This window comes from Chiloscyllium punctatum, chromosome 16 (genome assembly GCF_047496795.1).
Source record: "Chiloscyllium punctatum isolate Juve2018m chromosome 16, sChiPun1.3, whole genome shotgun sequence".
NCBI lineage: Eukaryota > Metazoa > Chordata > Chondrichthyes > Orectolobiformes > Hemiscylliidae > Chiloscyllium > Chiloscyllium punctatum.
In genome coordinates, this window is record NC_092754.1 from 40,747,134 (window position 1) to 40,765,874 (window position 18,741).

Below are 18,741 nucleotides of genomic sequence, written 5' to 3' on the forward strand. Positions count from 1 at the left end.
CAACAACTGTAGCAATCCTTTACAGGAAGAAACGTCACAGAAGCCTTGTCAAACAAATTTACCATCGAGCAACAGTTGGTGGTTTTAGGGCAGGTGACCAATGGTTTGGTCAAAGACGTGGGTTTTGAAGTAGTGGGCTAGGAGATGAAGAGAGATAGAGAGGTGGGAAGTCAAAGGGACAGACCTCCAGAGAGGATGGACTTGACCTCTGAAGAAGAGAGAGTGAGGACTGCAGATGCTGGGGATAAGAGCTTAAAAATGTGTTGCTGGAAAAGCGCAGCAGGTCAGGCAGCACCAAAGGGGCAGGAGAATTGACGTTCCGGGCATAAGCCCTTCTTCAGGAATCCTCTGAAGACACAGCCAGCAATGGCAGAGAGATGAAAACTGGGGAAGTGCAGGAGGTCAGATTTGAAGAATCACGAGACTCCCAGAGGATTGGAGATTTGGAAGATATGGGAAGGAGTGAGAACAAGGAAGGATTTGAAAACCAGGGTGGAAAATTTTAAATTGAGGCATTTATTGATGGAGGTCTCTTAGTATTTGCGAAAAAGGTGTCTCAATTGGTAAAGAAATACCAGGATTATTGACTATAATAATAAAAACAGGAAGAGTTAGAGCAGGTCTGGCAACCTTCGAGAGAGTTCTAGTCTCCAGTTCTGAAGCAAAGTCATTGTATTTCACCAATTCCCTTCCTCACACACAGCTTTGAGTTCAAATACTTCTCCAAAGTGACTGCCATTTAATTCTGAACATAGAACAGGAAGTCATTCTTTCCCGTGATCCTATTCTATCAGGTACTAAGTGATCTGCATCCCAATGCGAGTTACTGGAATTTGCTGCCGATCTCTTGACAATCTTAGATCATAAGATGTCAAAGCAGAAATAGGTCATTCGGTCCATTGAGTCTGCGCTGCCATTTAATGAGATCATGAATAATCTGATAATCCTCAACTCTACTTTCCTGTTTTTTTTCCATATCCCTTGATACTTTTATTGATTAAAAATCTGTCAATCTTGGCCTTGAATATACTTAATGAGGTTTGACGGTGCTCTGTGGTAAAGACTCACTATCCTCTGAGAGAAGAAATTCCTCCTCATCTCTGTATAAACTGGTCCCTTATTCTGAGTTTATGTTCTGTGGTCCCAGACTGTCCCACATGGGGAAACAACCTCTCCTTGTCAAATCCCCTCAGAATCATTTAGGTTTCAATAAGGTCACCTTTCAATCTTCTAGACTTAATGAGTACAGGCTCAATTAACTCAACCTCTGATAAGAACTTCCCTCCATACCCGAGGTAAACCTCATTAACCTTCTGTGGGGATGTGCCTCCAATTCAATGGACCAAAACCATTCACAGTATTCCAGCCATGGTCAGATTAGGGCCTTGTATAGTTTTAGCAAGGATTCCCTATTTTTATACATCGTTCCCTTTGAAATAAGGACCAGCATTCCATTTGCCTTCCCCATTACCTGCTGAACTTATATGCTCGTTTCTTGTGATTTATAAATCAAGACTCCAAATCCATCTGTGCTGCATATTTTTTGTGGCCTTTCCCCATTTAAATAATATTCAGTTCCTCTTCTTTCTGCAAAAGTATGCAATTTCCCACATTACATTTCATCTGCCAAGTCTTTGTGAACTTGCCTAAACTGTCTATATCCCTCTGCACACTCATGTTATTCTCACCACTGACCTTTCCATCTACTTTTGTGTCATCGCAAACTTCATCCTGGCACATTCGCTTTCCACATCCAAGTCATTAACATATTGTTCCCAGCTTTGATCTCCTTGTAACCATGTCTATGTATTGGCTATCAGACCATAGCTGTTAACTTATATATGAGCTTATATATTAACCGTTAACTTATATATTAATTTGTTTATTTTGTTCCAAATACAATGTGTATTCAAGCAGGGGCATTATATTAGATTAGATTAGATTAGATTATCTACAGTGCGGAAACAGGCCCTTCGGCCCATCTAGTCCACACCGACCCTCCGAAGAGTAACCCACCCAGATCCATTCTCCCTAACTAATGCACCTAACTCTACAGGCAATTTAGCATGACCAATTCACCTGACCTGCACATCTTTGGACTGTGGGAGGAAGCCGGAGCACCCAGAGGAAACCCACACAGACGCAGGGATGATACGCAAACTCCACACAGACAGTCACCCGAGGCTAGAATCAAACCCAGGTCCCTGGCGCTGTGAGGCAGGGCCCTATTATTAGTTCCACATTTTATCATTTGTTCCCTCTTTAATCCTATTGCTGATATGTTTCTACATCCTGTCCCACTCTGGGTGTTAGTATCCAACAAGCTACCCTGTAATTCTACCATATTGCCTTGCTTTGAAAGCCTACATATCCCCTCCCCCAAACCATACCCCTCTATAATCAGTTTAAACCACCCCCCCTCACTAAAGACTGAATCCCCAATCTCCTTCACTTGATGTAAGAGAAAGAAATTTAACTGAGTATCACAGCTACATATCAATTCAGTTTGAGGAACGAAACGTTACTGGAAACAGGCATTGGGTTATGGTAACCATTCTACTCCAGGATCATCACTGCAGCAGAACGTACAAGATCAAGTTTGGATTAATGTTGAAAATGGCCATGTATGAGCTGTAATCCTAATAATGCAGGAAAGTGCTTCAATCAATGCATACACAGCAAGATTCCACAAAACCGAATGTGATAAATGGCAAGGTAACTAATGCTGTTCAAGGAGAAAGGTTGACCAGGACAGCAGAAGAAGTTCTGCAGAACTGTCAAAGTAGTCTTTAAAAGTTAACTCTATTTCTCTCATCACACATGCTGCCAGACCTACTGAGTTTCTCTAGCAATCTCAGATTTCAGATCTACAGCATCCGTAGCGTTTTGCTTTAAATGTAATTGATATGATGTCTTTTTCCTGGAATTAAATGACTTTATATTTTAGGTGGCTCAAGGCGCTTTGGGAATAGACTTTATCTTGTCACTTAGTTCATAGTAAAATCGAATGCATCACAGGAAAGGCTCCTTCGATGATGGATATTAGTAAGAGAATGTCAGGTTGTTTTTGATGTGGTTTTGTCTCCAGCATGGTACTTTACTTGGTGTTATCTCTCGTAACATCAGAAACAGGATTATATGATGGCATTGAAGAACCTAATAGACAATTATTACAACAAACTATTGTGCACAAACATTACATTAGTGTCTGGGTTAATATTAAGATATTAGATTGTAATAGAGGAAATTGCTGCCAATAGTGTGTGATGCTTAAGATGATCTGAGGTCATATGAAGTGTCTTTCTACCTCAGGTCATATGCAGCAATAACATCATGAGCAAGTCCCTTAAAGGGATAGTGACTACATGAATGTATCTCTTAAAGGGATAATGGCATATTGACCATGACCATATTATGTTAGAGGAGAGAAGTTTGAGTAGATCTTTAATCGATTGCTGAACATCCTGAGGCATCCAGAGAAAATAAAGAGAAAATATGCCCATTGACAGAAGGGTTGAGAATGAGTGGATACAGACTTAAAGTGACTTGCAAGAGAACTGAAGATGACATGAGAAAAACCTTTTTTTCTCAATTAAGTCAATAATTAGGATCTGGAATGCAGGGATTGGGAGTTGGAATTCAATTGTGGTTTTCAGAATGGAAGTGGCTAGGCACCTGAAGGGCTAGTATTTGCGGGGTTATAGGGATAGGACAGTGAAGGGAGAGCAGTAGAACTTGCTCAATAGCTCTTGCAGAACACTAGCTCAGGTTAAATGGACTGAATGGCCTCCCCCATGCTCGAACTGTTCCACAATTCGATTTGGTATTTTCCACTCCTGAGCTGACTGCAAGCTAAAGTCAATGGCGTCTGGTTGTTTTGGCCCAATGACCTGAACTAAATTGTTCAATTCATCTGCTGGGAAGTGTATTAATGATCAGCCTCAGAACTCAAATTTAATTAGACGATCAATCTGCAAATGTGAATTGTTGTGGATGCTTCTGAGCGTTCTGTTGAACCACTTATGGTCTGCAATATCCACAAATTAACTGGGTAGCTGCTGTGTTTTAAGCAGTTGGTTTCCTGGGTTACAGTCTAGTAAGCTCAAACGTATCACCTGGAGACCTTCACTGACAGGGCTACGAGTTATTACTGGGATGATCTGGGGATAGAAATACATCTGTTCCTGTTTTCCAAAGCAGCTGCAGTCATTTGACAGTGACTCTTATCCAAGTTGGTGACTCCTTCATGTTAATTGGGTGCGCTCGCAGCGCTAACAAACCCTCCAGGGTGACCTGGCCTTTCCAAGTAGGTGACTGTTGTCCCTTCAAGTGACGGTTATGGAGAGCTATGAAATATTTCCCGTAAAATAATGCCGAGTGTTCTAAAGGTTCCAGCTGTACCTCTCCACAGAACAAGGAGGGAGGTATGTCTCGTGATATCTGCTCACAAACAGCACCGAGATGGCATAGGAGATGGACTATGGTCATGAGGACCAATTTGATTTAAGGTGTTACATAGTAACAGTCACAACTGGCTCTCCCATTGGCTCCAGGAAATTGTCAGAAATGCCTGAAAAATGCAGAATTCTAAGATAATCTTTGGGCTCAGATATTGTTCGCCAAAATTGACCCTTTTTAAATTTAGGTCTGTAAAGGGTGTGAGGGAGACATGAAGTCTCATTGACTCAACATTGTGTTCAGTGTTCTTGCCCAAAAGTGGGTGTTCTGTACAATATGATATCGTTAGTTGTGTGCTTCTAAAGAATATTTACAGAGGTATAAGGAAAAGTATAAACACCTTTATTTAAGGTACACTTGACACGATCTTACCTTGAGGTTGTAAAGCAGTGAGATCATGTGACATTGCATCACTTCCTGTGATGGTGTATACTGTGCCTCGTTCGCATGTCATGCATTCAGACTTTGGATTACATTAGAATCCCTACAGTATGGAAACAGGCCATTGGGCCCAACAAGTCCACACCGACCCTCCGAAGAGTAACCCATCCAGACCCATTTCCCTACCCTATACTTACCCCTGACTAATGCACCTAATATTATGGGAAAGTGAGGACTGCAGATGCTGGAGATCAGAAGGGCATGAGTCCTTCCTGAAGAAGGGCTCATGCCCGAGACGTCGATTCTCCTGCTCCTTGGATGCTGCCTGACCTGCTGTGCTTTTCCAGCAACACATTTTCAGCACCTAATATATGGGCAATTTAGCATGGCCAATTCACCTCACCTACACATCTTTGGATTGTGGGAGGAAACCGGAGCACCCGGAGGAAATCCATGTAGACATGGGGAGAATGTGCAAACTCCACACAGACAGTTGCCCGAGGCTGGGATCAAACCCTGGGTCCTTGGCGCTGTGAGGCAGCAGTGCTAACCACTGAGCCATTGTATGCTACAGTCTGAGGAAGTACTGAAGCTTGGATTTGGAATACTTGTGACTGTTGCCATTTGACACCTTTAATCAAAATGGCTCCCATCACCATAGTCCACCTCCTATGCCATCTCAGTGCTGCTTGTGGGCAGATATCATTAAACATACCTCCCTCCTTGTGCTGTGGAGAAGTACTGCACAATCTTTAGAACGCTCAACATTATTTTACTGAAAATATTTCACAGTTCCCCGTGCTGTCCCTTGACACTGCTGCAGTCCTTGATATGCTGCAACACCTCAGCCTTTTGCAGTGAGTATTGTCCTTAAATGCTACTGTTGAAACTGGGCACTCCAGAAGGGTTTTACGTGCTTCACAGCCAGTGGATCAAACCTCACACACCAACATCACACACACACACACTAACATCTCACTCACTCATTCTCTCTCTCTTTCTCTCTCTCTCTCACACACACACAAACATCTCACTCGCTCATTCTCTCTCTCTCACACCCACATTAATATCTCTCTCACTCACTCTCTCTCACTCTCTGTCTTTCTCTCTCTCGCTCTCACACACACAGTAGCATCTCTCTCACTCACTCACTCTCTCTCTCTCACACACAGATACACGCACACACTAACATCTCACTCTTTCTCTGTCTCTCTCTCTCACACACACACTAACCTCTCACTCATTCACTCATTCACTCCCTCTCACATGCATGTGCACAAACACACACAATTGGGTTGGCACTATGCAGCTTTTTTCTTCTGTCAATTACTTCTGTCCCATGTTATAAGGCACTTGTTGCACTTTCTTATATCCACAAATGAACTTATATGTTGCCCATAACCTGAATCTGCAAACTCTGGCAACTAAGTGAAATTGGGAGTGAGTCTGGCGTGATTTGATGCCAACAGATGTTGGGACTAGCAGAGTCTATCTGCGTTGAGATGTGCTTTATTTCCAAACCCAGGGATTAGGTACAGGCTCTGTAATCCAGCCTTCTGGGAATGAAATAGCACTGTGCATACCCAACAATGGCATCACCTCCACAAAGCACACTCTGCTGTTGCCTTGTACTGAGATTGAAGAAGAACCCTTCCTGGCAGTGTGGTAAATGATTAGCTGCCTTAATAGTTTCCAATGAGGAACACTGCATTGGCTCGCTTCCTATCATCCTTTTATCTCTTGCTGTCACTTTGACCCAGCTTTATTACCCATTCATCCAAAATGATTTTGTCTGGCTAATGTCAACACACAACAGAGTTTATTCACCCAACTTGGCAACAGTGGGGTTATTAAAGAATTCCTTTTGCATTGAATCCCGACTGTGTGGAAGCAGGCCATTCAATCCATCAAAGTCCACACAGACCCTTCAAAGGGTATCCCACCCTCTCCCTGTAAACCTGCATTTCCTCTGGCCAATCCACCCAAACCTGCACATCTTTGGATTGTGGGAGGAAACCGTAGCACCCAGAAGAAACCCACGCAGACACGGGGAGAATGTGCAAACTCCACACAAAAAAAGTCGTCTGAGGGTGGAATTGAACCGGGGTCCCCAGCACTGTGAGGCAGCAGTGCTAGCTGCCGTGCCATCCCAAATAATTAGTAGCATTCCCTTCTACCAGCAAGCAGACGAGGGAACACTGCTGTTTCTGCCCACTTTCACATCAGAGACCTTTCGTGTGTTAGGCAAGCGTGATAACCAGTATACTACAGAAATATGACACAAGTTATTAATGCCATGTGTCTGTTAAGCATGATATAAAAATTTCCACTGCACCAGTCTACGAAAAAGAAGAGATTTCTCCTGGTGTCCATGGCTGTTAGCCCTGTCTCAATGATTACAGGCTGTTCTGCTGTAATTGCACTTCATTAATGCAAATTCACTAGAATACAATTGATGAATTAGAGAGACTGTTTCTAAAGTGAGAACTTTTAAAGTGTGTATTGGTTATAATGTGATTCTGTCCCCATTCGTTTAAATGGTGCTGCTACTTTGCAATTTTCTTGTAACATGGGATTACATGAGAACGGAACTACTGTGTTATAGCAGAACTGACTGTACACCAAAAACAGATAACCTGATGGCTTGTCCATTCTCTGCTTTTGAGTCCTGCTCTATGTGAGTTGCTTTGCTGTTTAGTTACAGCAATCCCTGCAGTGCTTTGGGAGGAATCCTGATCTGTCCGGCTCATTTAATTCATACCTTTGATGTCTGTCTCTGCTTCTCATCTAAAAAATAATAGAGCCAGATGTGACACAGTGACACTAACAGTTCAGTTCGACTTCCAGCAGTGCGAGTGGGTGAACTGTTAGCGGTGGTGTCATCCTCTGTTTGTTCATTTTGAGGCCATGAGAGAATTAGAATTAGAATTACAATTAGAATTCCTTTGGTGTGGAGTTCCTGTAGAATTCCTACAGTACTCATCTCCAATCTTGTGTCAGTTTTAAATGTGTCAGTGATTCTTGCAGTGATGAATACCTTTTTAATTGGCTTTGAATGGACTTAATTCGGAAAGTTATAGACATAACCTTAAGGGTTAGAGATGTTTATTGAATTAGGATTCCACCATCTGCCAAAGTAGGGTTTGAATCCAGGTCCCCTGGGCATTACCTGGGTCTCGGGATTAAGAGTCCAGACCATTAGGACATCACTTCTCCAAATTAAGGAGCTGCAGAGTGATTTATCTCAGTGAAATTTAAAATCAACTTGATTGAGTTTTTTGAAGAAGTAACAAAGAAGATTGATGAGGGCAGAGCAGTAGATGTGATCCATATGGATTTCAGTAAGGCATTCGACAAGGTTCCCCATGGGAGACTGATTAGCAAGGTTAGATCTCATGGAATACAGGGAGAACTAGCCATTTGGATACAGAACTGGCTCAAAGGTGGTGGCGGAGGGTTGTTTTTCAGACTGAAGGCCTGTGACCAGTGGAGTGCCACAAGGATCGGTGCTGGGCCCTCTACTTTTTGTCATTTACATAAATGATTTGGATGCGAGCATAAGAGGTACAAGTTAGTAAGTTTGCAGATGACACCAAAATTGGAGGTGTAGTGGACAGCGAAAAGGGTTACCTCAGACTACAACTGGATCTTGACCAGATGGGCCAATGGGCTGAGAAGTGGCAAATGGAGTTTAATTTAGATAAATGCGAAGTGCTGCATTTTGGGAAAGCAAATCTTAGCAGGACTTATAAACTTAATGGTAAGGTCCTAGGGCTTGTTGCTGAAGAAAGAGACCTTGGAGTGCAGGTTCATAGCTCCTTGAAAGTGGAGTTGCAGGTAGATAAGATAGTGAAGGTGGCGTTTGGTATGCTTTCCTTTATCGGTCAGAGTATTGAATACAGGAGTTGGGAGGTCATGTTGCAGCTGTACAGGACATTGGTTAGGCCACTGTTGGAATATTGCATGCAATTCTGGTCTCCTTCCTATCGGAAAGATGTTGTGAAACTTGAAAGGGTTCAGAAAAGATTTACAAGGATGTTGTCGGGGTTGGAGGATCTGAGCTACAGGGAGAAGCTGAACAGGCTGGGGCTGTTTTCCCTGGAGCGTCGAAGGCTGAGGGGTGATATTATAGAGTTTTACAAAATTATGAGGGGCATGGATAGGATAAATAGACAAAGTCTTTTCCCTGGGGTTGGGGAGTCCAGAACTAGAGGGCATAGGTTTACGGTGAGAATTGAAAGATATAAAAGAGAGGTAAGGGGCAACTTTTTCACGCAGAGGGTGGTATGTGAATGGAATGAGCTGCTAGAGGAAGTGGTGGAGGCTGGTACAATTGCAACATTTAAGAGGCATTTGGATGGGTATGAATAGGAAGGGTTTGGAGGGATAGGGGCCGGGTGCTGGCAGGTGAGACTAGATTGGGTTGGGATATCTGGTCGGCATGAATGGGTTGGACCGAATGTTTCCATGTTTCCATGCTGTACATCTCTATGACTCTATCTATGACTCTATCAGGAGGTGCTTGTTTGATTGTGTTTGTTTGTGGAAAAGAACGGAACAAGTCATTCACATCCACAAGTTGTAAGCAGTTCATCCACAGGTTCAAGTGGATGTTTGTCCAGGAGTTTACTTGTTGAATTGGTCTTTATCTGGCCTTCTAACCCAATATTAGTGAGTGGTGTATTGAATTGCTAGTAATGGAGAGAGATCTCATGGCCCTGGTTCATGCTACATGGGGTAGGATGAGTTCGCCTCTCTAATAGTCGCAGCTCCCAAGTGCCAAGTGAACAGACGCCAACAATAAAAATACAGAAATGTTATCCACAAGGAAAGATATGCATATCGTGGCTTCCTTAGTGGGGGGAACCTCAGATACTGAGTTTATAAAAATTACTATAAAGGAAAAGAGAGTCGAGGACAGCCTGAAAGGAACCAGCACCACTAACTCTGACATCAGGAAGCTGGGTCAGGCAGATGTGATCACATGGGAGTCATTGGACATTCAGGAGGTATCATTATATTGGAAACAGGCAAATATTCAAAGTGACTGAACAGATACTGTCAACTATACAGTGTCAAGCCTTTCTTAAAGTTTGTCTAAACTGATGACCAACAACAACCTGTATTTATGTCACCTTTAACATTCCAGGGCACTTCATGGGCCAGGTGTAATAAAATATCATCCCTCTCAGGAGACTGTAATTCTGAAGGATGCTCTTTCGAGACCTCAAGTCTGACTCAGTTCAGGGTTTGGTTTTTTTGTGTGTATCTTTCTAAAAAGCATGATTATTGACCAAACCAGCCACGTAACAGACTGGTATAAACAGCCGCAGATACCAAACAGCAGGATCCCGCTGACACAATTGACGACAATCCATTCATAACAAGTAGGAAGTCAATCTATCCTTGAGGATGACTGAATAACAACTCAGTTGTTTCCCTTGTCAGTGCACCCACAATCTTTCAGTATTAGCAAAAGGGCTGGAGTTCCTCTATAATCAATCTAGTTTTGCTACGTACCCAATAATTATATGTTCATTAATTGTAGACAGATGCTGCTTTCAGGCAAGAGTCAGTTCCGTTAAGGATCTGGAGGCAGTGAACCAACTTGATGGTTTCTGAGGGGCATCACTTTGCCTTGCTCGATGGTTTTGTTTTTCAGGATGTGGGTGTTGCTGGCGAGGCTAATATTTATTGTCCATTAATAGTTGCTCTGAGAAACCGCTGGTGGGAACTCTTCTGGAATCACTGAACTGCATAATGGTTTGATACGAGGCCACATTAGTGGGCAGACGTGAATTGACCACATCTGTGTGGGTTTGGAGTTACATGCACACCAACTGGCTAAGGTTGGCAGAGTTCCTTCCCTCACGGGCATTCCTGAGCAAGATGGTATTCAACGACAATCTGAAAACTTCATGATCAGTTTAGCTGATAGCGGCTTTTAATAAGCTGATTTTTTTAAACTAAATTCAAATGCTCAACTTCACGGTGGGAAATCTGAACACACAATTCTCTGAGATTTTAGTAAAGTACAAACAAAGAGCAGGAATTAGGCTATTCGGTTCATTGGGCCTACTCCGCCATTTTCTAAGGGCATGGCTGATGTGATTGTGAACTCAAATCCATATTCTCTCCCACGCCAGATAACCTTTCACTCACTTCCTCATCAAGAAGCTAGTGACCTCAGCCTTAAAACATTCAAACACTCTGCTGCCAACCCACTTTCGAAAAGAGAGCTCCAAACAAATCATGACCTACTGAGAGTAGGCGACCCTGATTTTCAAACAGTGACCTCTAGCACTTGATTTCCTTGGAAGAGGAAACATCCTTTCCACAATCATCCGATCAACACCCCTCAGAATGTGCTGTCATCTTAGATGCTTAATCTGGATTTTGAGGGGTTTTTTTTTATACTTTCCTGTTGACTAGTATATATACCTCTCATGCTGTACAAATTCAGGATCAGTTGGTTCCACTAAAGTTCCCCTTACAACCTTGAAGCCAGTCTAATACGGGCACACTCTTGGTCAGCAGATTGAGTGATAATTGAAGAAGGGATGCTGCTAATTAAAGAACCAAATGTGCCGTCCATTCTTGAGGATAGCTTCACTGTGGTGGATGGAGGAGTGTCACTCTGTGCGAACCTTCTGTGTGCTGTGTACATTATCGTGAGCTTTGTCGTCATTTTTAATTGATGATGTTGCCTACTTTAGTCTTGTCTTTCCTGGTACAATCTTTAATTGATTAGTCCTCGTACATTTGGTTTCCATGAGGTTTTTTTGACTTTCCCCTTTGTACAGTCTCTGAGAATGCTGCACCGTGATCTTTTGCCTTCATTTTAGTTTCAGTTTACACTCTATTATATATTGCACTCGCCTTTGAAATATAGATGAGGTGAAAGTGAGGACTGCAGATGCTGGAGATCACCCTGCTCCTCGGATGCTGCCTGACCTGCTGTGCTTTTCCAGCACCGCTCCAATCTTGACTTTGAAATATAAATCTCCAGTACTCGTTGTTCCTTCCTCTGTTTTCAGAGTCCTGATAGCATCATGCCATTGACACATGTGTTCTCACACCGCATTTAGCCAAGCATAGCAAACACAGCTTTCAACAATGTGCACTGTCTATTAATCACTGCAAGGAACCACACAGGTGGATGTGAACAGTTTCTATTAGAACTGACAGGATTTCAAGGGGTGAGGGTCCAAGTGAGTAAGCACAAAGGAACAGGACAGGTGTTGGGATGAATCAGCAGTTGGAATGGGCTCTGACAGCCATCCTTCAGGAATTTGAGAAGCCTCTGTCGTGTTGGGTGTCCTTTGGGGAGGGTGATCTCTGTGAATGGGTGAACTACATTGTACCAAAGGGCACTCCTTCCCTATTTCTACTTAATGACCTTGTCATCTATTCAGGAGTGAGCAGTGAGCTGTTCAGATGACAATGCGGCCTACTGTGTAAAGTGGCTGAGATTAACTCAGAGTGCCCCCCTGGAATTGAAGCCTAATTCCTACCGTATCGCCGTGAGGAATCCAAGACAAAAGTGTGAGGGGGTGGATGTTTTTATCCGTCTTCTTTGAACATTTGTTGTTTATTTGTTGTAAAAATACAAGTTAGGGAAGAAAAGTGCCATTTGACTGGATCAGGGGATGAAATCCCCTGGCAGTTTGAGTTACCTGTACCATAGGATCTGCTATGGGATCGCTGCAGCCTTTGGCAATGCCAAGGTGACTTTTAGACCTTGAGAGCTTGTTTTTAAAATAAATTATCTGTGGGACCTGTTTCCACCCTGAGCATGGGGAATGTGATGTGAGCTATATTCCTGATGGTAATTTCTGAAACCTGTGCTCTGTCTTTCAGGACTTGCTCCATATTTAAGTGATGTGGACAGTAGGCCATTCACTTCAATACTATATGGAAATGGACCAGGCTACTCCCTGCAAAATGGAGAAAGGCCCAACGTTTCCAACAGTGAGATCTGTAAGTCTTCGAAAATGTTCTTAAATTACCTTCAAATGAAAAGTAGGATTGACCCAAAAACAGTACAGCGTGTGTGCCATCGAAAAGATGCACAGCAGTAGCTTGCCAAATAGAACATAGAACAGCACAGCACAGCACAGTACAGCACAGTACAGCACAGCACAGTACAGCACAGCACAGTACAGTACAGCAGAGCACAGTACAGCACAGCACAGTACAGCAAAGCACAGCACAGCACAGTACTGTACACCACTGCACAGTACAGTACAGCACAGCACTGCACAGTACAACAAAGCACAGCACAGCACAGCACAGCACAGCACAGCACAGTACAGCACAGCACAGCACAGTACAGCACAGCACAGTACAGCACAGCACAGTACAGCACAGCACAGCACAGTACAGCAAAGCACAGCACAGTACAGTACACCACTGCACAGTACAGTACACCACTGCACAGTACAGCACAGCACAGCACAGTACAGCACAGCACAGCACAGTACAGCACAGCACAGTACAGCACAGCACAGTACAGCACAGCACAGTACAGCACAGCACAGTACAGCACAGCACAGCACAGTACAGCACAGCACAGCACAGTACAGCACAGCACAGCACAGTACAGCACAGCACAGTACAGCACAGCACAGTACAGCACAGCACAGCACAGTACAGCACAGCACAGCACAGTACAGCACAGCACAGTACAGCACAGCACAGTACAGCACAGCACAGCACAGTACAGCAAAGCACAGCACAGTACAGTACACCACTGCACAGTACAGTACAGCACAGTACAGTACACCACTGCACAGTACAGCACAGCACAGTACAACAAAGCACAGCACAGCACAGTACAGCACAGTACAGCACAGCACAGCACAGTACAGCACAGCACAGTACAGTACAGCACAGTACAGCAAAGCACAGCACAGCACAGTACAGTACACCACAGCACAGCACAGTACAGCACATCACAGTACAGCACAGCACAGCACAGTACAGCAAAGCACAGCACAGTACAGTACAGCACAGCACAGCACAGTACAGCACAGCACAGTACAGTACAGCACAGCAAAGTACAGCACAGCAGCACAGTACACCACAGTACAGCACAGCACAGTACAGTACAGCACAGCACAGTACAGCACAGCACAGCACAGCAGCACAGTACACCACAGTACAGCACAGCACAGCACAGTACAGCACAGTACAGCAGAGCACAGTGCAGCACAACACAGCACAGCACAGTACAGCACAGCACAGTACAGTACAGCACAGCAAAGTACAGCACAGCACAGCACAGCAGCACAGTACACCACAGTACAGCACAGCACAGTACAGCACAACACAGCACAGCACAGCACAGTTCAGCACAGCACAGTACAGCACAACACAGCACAGTACAGCACAGCACAGTACAGCACAGCACAGCACAGCAGCACAGTACACCACAGTACAGCACAGCACAGCACAGTACAGCACAGTACAGTAGAGCACAGTACAGTACAGCACAGCACAGTACAGTACAGCACAGTACAGCACAGCACAGCACAGTACAGCACAGCACAGTACAGCACAGTACAGTAGAGCACAGTACAGCACAACACAGCACAGCACAGCACAGTACAGCACAACACAGCACAGCACAGTACAGCACAGTACAGCACAGCACAGTACAGTACAGCACAGCACAGTACAGTACAGCACAGTACAGCACAGCACAGCGCAGTACAGCACAGCACAGCACAGTACAGCACAGTACAGTAGAGCACAGTACAGACGCTTTGGCCCTCGATGTTGTGCTGACCTTTTATCCTACTCTAAGATCAAACAAACCTACATATCCTTCATTTTACTATCATCCATGGACCCATCCAAGAGTCAATTAAATGTCCCTAATGTATCTGACTCTACTCCCACTGCTGGCAGTGCATTCCACACACCCACCACTCTCTGTGTAAATAACCTACCTCTGACACCTCCCCTAAACCTTCCTCCAATCACCTTAAGATTATGTCCCCTTGCGATAGTCATTTCCACCCTGGGGAAAAAGTCTCTGACTATCCACTCTATCTTTGCCTCTCAACATCTTGTACACCTCTATCAAATCACCTCTCATTCTTCTTCGCTCCAATGAGAAAAGCCCTAGCTCCCTCAACCTTCATAAGACATGCCCTCCAGTCCAGGCAGCATCCTGGTAAATCTCCTCTGCACCCTCTCGAAAGCTTCCACATCTTTCCGATAATGAGGTGACCAGAACTGAACACAATATTCTAAGTGTAGTCTAACCAGGGCTCTATAGAGCTGCAACATAACCTTGCAGCTCTTAAACTCTATCCCCCGCTAATGGAAGCCAACACACCATACGTCTCCTTAACAATCCTACCAGCTTGGGTGGCTACTGTGGACATTGTTGCCAAGATCCATCTGTTCCTCCACACTACCAAGAATCCTGCCTTTAACCCTGTATTTGGCATTCATATTCGACCTTCCAAACTGAATGATTAGATTAGATTACTTACAGTGTGGAAACAGGACCTTCGGCCCAACAAGTCCACACCGCCCCGCCGAAGTGCAACCCACCCATACCCCTACATCTACCCCTTACCTAACACTACGGGCAATTTAGCATGGCCAATTAACCTGACCTGCACACCTTTGGACTGTGGGATGGAAACCGGAGCATCCGGAGCAGACACGGGGAGAATGTGCAAACTCCACACAGAGAGTCGCCTGAGGCGGGAATTGAACCCGGGTCTCTGGCGCTGTGAGGTACCGTGCCGCCCACAAAAGTGACTTCACACTTTTCCAGGTTGAACTCCATCTGCCACGTCTCAGCCCAGTTCTGCATCCTGTCAATGTCCCATATCGGTGTCTTCCAAACCCTTACCCTCCTGAGGGACAAGGGCAGCAGATAAACAGGAGCACCATCACCTGCATATTTCACTCCAAGCCACCCACCAACGTGACTTGGAGATATATCGCTACGTCTTCACTGTCACTGGGTCAAAATCTTGGAATTCCCTCCGTCAGGATATTGTGGGTGAACATGGAGTTAATGAAGAAGGTGTCTCACCACAACCTTCTCAGGTGTAATTAAGGATGGGACAATTAACACTGGCCCAGCCAGCAACATTCACAACCCAGGAAGAGATAAAAAGAATGTGACATTTAGTTTTGGGCTAGATGTTTTTTTTTCTTAATCTGTGTGGGAGGTAGTTTATTCTAACCTTTTTTTTTTGCATTTTATGTCTCTTGATCTCTCCATCCTGTTCTACCTACCTCCTTCCTTCTCTTGTACTTTTTCTTTTGCTTTTCTTTCCGTGCTTCCTTCCCACCTTTCTCTCACCGCCTCCTCTTACCTCTCCCCCTCGCCATCTCTGTTCCCCTCTCCCCTTGCTCTCATTCTCCCCTCATCCTCTTCCACACTGCTGTCCTCCCAGACGAGAACAACTACCTGGCGCAGTCGGCGGTGCCGTTGAGGCAGGAAACACACGGGGGCGAAGACGTCGCCATCTTTGCCAAAGGCCCGATGGCTCACCTCTTCCACAGCGTCCATGAGCAGAACTACATTCCTCACGTGATGGCGTATGCAGCCTGCATTGGTCAGAACAGGGAGCACTGTGTCAAGTTTGAGCGTGGGCCCTGTCCCAGTGCCGCATGGGTCCCTGTCGGGTCTGGCGCCATCTTACTGCTATTGTTGACGCTACTTGCTTGCATCTAAAGGAGCGGTTTCTCAGAAAGGGTGGACTGCGCTCCCCCATTCATCAGGAATTTCCCCCTCCCACAATCCCTCCCACCCCCTTACAAACGCAGTGATTCTGGTCTGTGGAGCAGTGCGATCGCAGCAGAATGGGAGTAGGACTAAGTGTTAGTGCTCCAGCAGACATAACCCTCACACTGCTCCATGCATCACCCTTCCTCTTACCCTACCCAACCTCATTTACCCCCCCCCCCCCGCCAACCTCGCGTTGAGACATGCAATGAAAAGCATGAACCTGAACTAAAAACCACTAGCCAACTGCATAGCAATAGGAACATTCAAAGATCAGTTATTTTTGTGCTCTTTTCAGCACCTGGCCCCCTCCTTCCCCCTCCCTATTGCAGCTTGGCTGTTCTGCAGACTTGACTCCAGGTGTCTTGGTCTATCCCCCTGCTGGATGCGGCCCATACTGGGAATGTCGGACTAAATGGGTCCTGCATTGTTCTGTACAACCACCTTCCTCTGCGAAAGGACAATGTTCATTGCTCAGAGTCGTTTCCTCACCTCCCCTCGGACCCCATTTAATCCTAATCAGACCAACACCAATGTGTATGAAGGAGAGGCCAGCACTCCGCCCATTGCAGTGAGATTCTCTCAGGGCTCGAACTAGACCTAGATCGAGACAGCACGGGGTCTCCTGTTCAAGCTGGCACTCTTCACTGGCTTATGGGTTAAAAAGCAATTACATTTAACGACAGAATGTATCAGCTCAAAACAATCAAGTCGTAGGGACAGTAAAGAAATGTATGGCCAATTGTTCAATTTCCTTCCTGGGTTTTAACCACAGAATGGCTTTCAGCACAAGCTGATTCTGCAGGGGCATCCCTACTGTCTTGTTGGTAAACCTGGAAGGTAACGTGAGTGAAATGTGGGGAAAGCAGCCCAGGCGCAAGATTATTCGGAGCTAATTATCCAGGGAGTGAGGTGCAAGAGCTGGCAGGGTGGATTAATCATGTTTCTTGTGGTTGCAATGGATTGGTGCTGGCTGACAGTGCTGGCCTTGCAAAGATTCTTCATTTCAAATCCCCCTAAAGGGTAAACATAATCCAATTGGCCAAAATGTCCTGCAATGTTATCTGTTTTTGTGTAAGCCAATCATTCCTCTCATATCCTGCCTCAAATCACTAATGTTTCAGACAGTCATTGTAACTGGAGAATGAAAGTTACATTTGCAGAACACTTATTTCATTTTATTGCACTTTTCCATGTATAAGGAGCAGTTTAAGTATCAAGCATTAAGCCAGCAAGTTACTTCTGTCTGCATGTTCTGTTAGTATTTATCCCTTGTTTTGTTTTAATGAAGTTCGAAGTTTGTTGGTATTGGGACACTGTTGTCATCAGCGGGCGAAGTTGGTTTCCCCATTCTCCATCAACGCCCCGCTCTGACCAATGACGCGGTGATATATGATGCAAGGCAGCTTGGCTGTCACTGTGTCTTGCTTCTTCTCCTCTCCCCTGGGGCTGAGGGCAGTGCTAGGGGGAGACAGTCCAATCGATGTGTCAGGGATGTCAGTTTCGATATGACGATCAACACACCAAGATCTAGGAATCCCAGAATCCCCCAAGACATCATTCAGAAAAGGGGGCGTTCTTCATTCCTGGAACTCGAGTCCAACTTGGAGTGACCTCTCTGACCTCCAGCTTGGTCAGAACATCTGGATGACTTCCCCAGCTTCTACAAAATGACAAGTTGTTGGGGCAAGATTACAGATTTAAAAGTACACGTCAATAATCCAACTGAGTTACTCCTGAGGAGCAGAAATATCTTAACAACCATGAGATCAAATATACAACACATTTTTTAAATCAAATTTCAAACGTCAGTCCCATTTTGTTGTGTTACTGATGTCTATCCTGTTTGAAATTTCAGAAATCTTTTATAAAATAAAGTTTTCTTTTCACTGTTTTATCCAATGTCTTTGGAAATCCTGTTATTTTCTGTTCCTGACTTATTTAGTTACTGAATTCTGACAGTTTATTTTTATTTGACTTTAGAACTATAGAATCATAAAATTTTACAGTTTGGAACAAGAGGCCATTTGGCCCATAAGGTCTGTATCAGAGCCCAGAAAGAGATACTCAGCTAGTCCCCTTCTTAGCCCTATAACCATAGCCTTCTAACTCACCCCTTTCAAATATATCTCCATCTCTCTTTT

The 18,741-nt window shown here is 44.6% G+C and overlaps 1 protein-coding gene across 2 annotated transcripts in view; it reads left to right on the forward strand.

Moving 5' to 3' along the window:
• The window catches only part of alpl (alkaline phosphatase, biomineralization associated), a 114,615-nt gene extending 96,121 nt beyond the window's left edge, over positions 1 to 18,494 (forward strand). For both annotated transcript variants that reach the window (XM_072586789.1, XM_072586791.1), the window contains 2 exons: positions 12,700 to 12,819; positions 16,266 to 18,494. In XM_072586789.1, the coding sequence (XP_072442890.1) occupies positions 12,700 to 12,819; positions 16,266 to 16,546 (401 nt within the window). In that variant the 3' untranslated portion in view covers positions 16,547 to 18,494. The remainder of the gene's footprint in view (positions 1 to 12,699; positions 12,820 to 16,265) is intronic.
• The last annotated feature ends 247 nt before the right edge of the window (positions 18,495 to 18,741 follow it).